The 3853-nt window shown below is 38.5% G+C and overlaps 1 protein-coding gene across 1 annotated transcript; it reads left to right on the forward strand.

The window, feature by feature from the left end:
- The first annotated feature begins 1547 nt into the window (after positions 1-1547).
- On the forward strand, positions 1548-3853 carry LOC138883949 (uncharacterized mitochondrial protein AtMg00810-like). Its single transcript, XM_070164675.1, has 4 exons — positions 1548-1824; positions 2020-2222; positions 3457-3537; positions 3722-3853. The coding sequence occupies exons 1-4, from the start codon at positions 1548-1550 to the stop codon at positions 3851-3853; spliced, it is 693 nt and encodes a 230-aa protein (XP_070020776.1).

Here is a 3853-nt window from a genome sequence, read left to right on the forward strand (position 1 = left end):
AGAGCCATTCTTTTAAGGCCATATCAGCCTAATTCTAAAGCCTAAGGGCCGTTCCATTTTTTGAATTCGAGAAGTCATCCTCACTTAACTAAAACCTAAGGGTCATCCAACTTCGAGTTTGAGTAAATACTTGCTCGATTATAAACACTACACTAGTTCGACTTCGATTAAATTGTCCAAACCTCATATTTATGAAAGCTTTCAAGACATGGATGAAATAGAAAGGAGAGATCTTTTATATATAGGAAACAATTTACAAGGACCGATCAGGATCCTACACAAAAATTCAAAAAAGAAAATTCCTAAGTACCTAATTTTCCTCGGGAGCTACATCCTCGCTGTCGGGATCTTCTCCGCTCTCAGATCCACTCCCTCTCCTGGAATTATCATCATCAAAAGAGAGAAACACTTTGGCTTCAACCTCAAGCTCTTTCGCATTCTCGATCTCGATAGCAAGGTTAAAGCTACGAGCATGAATCTCCTCAAGAGTCTCTCTTCGAGACTGGCACTTGACATGCTCGGCAACCCAGTATGCTTGAGTCTGAGAAGCATAGACAACCTCTTTTGCTCGAGCTTGAGTGGCCTCGGCGTGATATCGGTAGACAACCACGATCACCTCAACATCGGCCTTAGTTGTCTCAACCTCAGATTTTGCCACTACAAGCTCCGTGTCCAACCGAGCCTGTAGCTCCTGAATTTTCTTGGCTTGTTCCAAGTTCTTCTCTTTCATGCCTTGGAGTTGGCTTTTGATTGAGGATAACTGAGCTCGAACAGTCTCTTTCTCTAAGGCAAGACGGTTCATTTTTTGCTTCCACACTGCAGTCTCCGCCTTCACCTCATCCACCTCTCCTCGGAGTTGCTTGATCATTTCGTGCAGCCACTGGACCTCTGAGATCGAAGGATTATCCATCACTCCCAAATCGAGGCCATAAATGTCTAAGACTTTATTTACCTGCTCGGCCAGTTCACTTTGTTCTTTCTGGGCCATGGCCAGCTCAGCTCGGAGGCCTTTGGTCTCTTTTTCCATTGCTCGTCGAGAAGCCTGAGAGAATTTTTCTCCTCGGTAAGCCCTTGAATTTCAGTCTCGTATCAGCTCAACTCTCTTCGAGACATAAAGAAAACTTCATGATGAAGTAGACTAGTATAAAGCAACCCCTAAAAGAGTAGTTCTTTCAATAGATGTGAGTCTTCACTGGTGTATCAGGCAACTAGATGTAAAGAATGCATTTCTGCATGGACATCTACCGGAGGAGGTGTACATGAGTCAGACACCATGTTTTAAATATCCTTGACATCCTGACTGCATGTGCCATCTAAAGAAAACATTGTATGGCCTTAAGAAAGCACCTAGAGCCTGGTTTGACAAGTTCAGTTTACACTTGCTCCACCTTGGGTTTAAGTGCATTAAGGCAGACTCCTCACTCTCTGTGATGCATTGTAAATAAGGCATAGTCCTACTCCTTCTGTATGTTGATGATATAATTGTCACCAGGAGTCACACTACACTAATTTCAGAAATCACTGATAAACTAGGTAAGGAGTTTGCTATGAAGGATCTTGGCCCTTTGCACTTCTTCTTAGGTATTGAGGTCACCTACTTTACTGGAGGCATTCATCTGAATCAGAGTAAGTATACTGCAGAATTACTTTCCAAGACTAGCATGGCACTTGCTAAGCCAATAAGCACACCTCTAGCACAGAAGCATGGTCTACAAGAAGCTGTGGATAATCCAGTTGATGTTTCACTATACAGAAGTATTGTTGGTAGTCTGCATTATTTGACTCTCACAAGGCCAGACATAGCTCATGCAGTAAATTTAGCAAGTCAGTTCATGTAAAGTCCAAACAACACTCATTACCAAGCTGTAAAAAGGATCCTTAGGTATGTGAAGGGCACAACTGAGTATGGTCTAAGAATCTTGTCTCAGTCACCATTCAGGTTATATGGTTTCTCTGATGCAGACTGGGGAGGGTGTCGTATGACTAGGAGATCAACTACATGATACAATGTCTACCTAGGAGCTAACTGCGTATCTTGGATATCCAAGAAGCAACACACAGTGGCAAGGTCTAGTGCAGAAGCTGAGTATAGAGCGCTAGCCTCGACAACAGTTGAAATGACATGGATAACCTACATTCTCAATGACATTGGGGTTCACTTAAAAACTGCACCAACTTTGTTTTGTGATAACTTGAGTGCACTATGTATAATAGTCAATTCGGTAATGCACGCTAGAAAGTATGTTGAAATGGACTATCATTTTGTTAGAGAAAAGGTTGCTAGTGATTAGCTTGTTACAAGGTTTGTTAGATCAAAAGACCAGCTAGTTGACATTCATACTAAGGCATTGACTAAGCAGATGTTTGCAGGTTTTTGAAGCAAGCTAGGAGTGGTAACTACACCCCTCACTAGCTTGAGGGTAAGTGTTGAAGAAGTTGATTATGATAAGGATAAGCTTGAACGAGATAACGATAGTTAGATTGCATTGTAGAGTTTGTACTTAACTCAATGTAATAGTCATACATGTAGTAGAACTCTAAATCATTTGTAGTAGTTATCATTTAGCCTAGTTTTTAGTTGTTTTGTGACTTGTATAAATTCAGTCACTTATGGCTTTGTAATACATGAGAAAACACACTATTCTTCTATACAATTCCTTCTCAATCTTGTGGTTATCTACACGTGTATCCTCTAAGTAATATATATATATGTATATATATATATATATATATATATATATATATATATATATATATATATATATATATATATATATAATTTAGATTGCTGAAAAGTCTGGCGCTGTGTAAAGGCTGCTGTCAAAATTTCTAATCATCTCAACATCCGTAAGGGCGCTATTCTCCCTAACATTGTATCGTCAATATGAAAGTATATATCAGTCTTCACACTAGAGACTCTAATTACTAGGTATCCATTATTTAAATAAATATTATACTTTTAGTTCAATTTCATAGTACAACCTTATTTGAGTCAGCACAAGTTTAAAGATGGTAGTTTGATTTATATGCATATTATAATGTGTTACGGAAGAAAGTTATTTCAAAAGAAAGGTTGCAACAAAGTCTTCTAAGATACTGAGGTCAATACTATAAGGATCTAAAAACAAAAAAGAGAGGAGAGATAACAAGAAAGAGAAGGGAGGGAAGAAGTGTAGCTTGAATCTGGAATTGTCGTGAGATTTGGGTTGCCCTTGAAAGGATGAACAACTAAAACGTCAGTGAATAAATGGACGAGGTACGATGAGATTGTTACCTTGAGAAATAAGGTATCAGCTAAATTAGGATCACGAGTTCCCGAAGATTCGAGATACCTCAGGAAGTTGTTCGACTGTGAAAATAGCACGGGCTAGTTAGTTTTCGGATTGATAATGAAAAAATAGCTAGGGTTTGTAAAGTTATTGAAAAATAACTGTTACTTTGCTGCAACACGGAAAGTTCCAGCATAATATGCTGGAGATTGGGGCACCTATGTATGAACTTCCAGCATATTATGCTGGAACTCCAGTGTATTATGCTGTAAGTTCACATGTTATAAAAAATTCGAACTTCAGTATATTATGCTGCAATATTTTTTAGATTCTGAACAATATTTTCGCTCATATTTATTTTTAAATAAAAAGTGATTTAAATTTCGATTACTTTTGAAATTGTGACTATATTTGAATTACCACTTGTAAATCTGATTATTTTTTATTTTCAGTTCAATATCGGAAACATGAGAGGAGATGAACTCTTTTTGGTTGTGGGGAAAAGCAATGCATTCATAAGGCTTTTTATGAGGGGTAGGAGGCCCAATATCGATGGGCTTTCATATATGGGCTTGGAGTCTTGA

This window comes from Nicotiana sylvestris, chromosome 12 (genome assembly GCF_000393655.2).
Source record: "Nicotiana sylvestris chromosome 12, ASM39365v2, whole genome shotgun sequence".
Classification (NCBI taxonomy): Eukaryota; Viridiplantae; Streptophyta; class Magnoliopsida; order Solanales; family Solanaceae; genus Nicotiana; species Nicotiana sylvestris.

Excerpts from the sequence above, each read along its gene's own strand:
- LOC138883949 (XM_070164675.1), top strand. The coding sequence starts at position 1,548 with ATGAAGGATCTTGGCCCTTTGCACTTCTTCTTAGGTATTGAGGTCACC. Across the intron at positions 2,223-3,456 it reads TATGTATAATAGTCAATTCG|TTCCAGCATAATATGCTGGA; the intron begins GTAATGCACGCT and ends CAACACGGAAAG. Across the intron at positions 3,538-3,721 it reads GAACTCCAGTGTATTATGCT|TTCAATATCGGAAACATGAG; the intron begins GTAAGTTCACAT and ends TTTTATTTTCAG.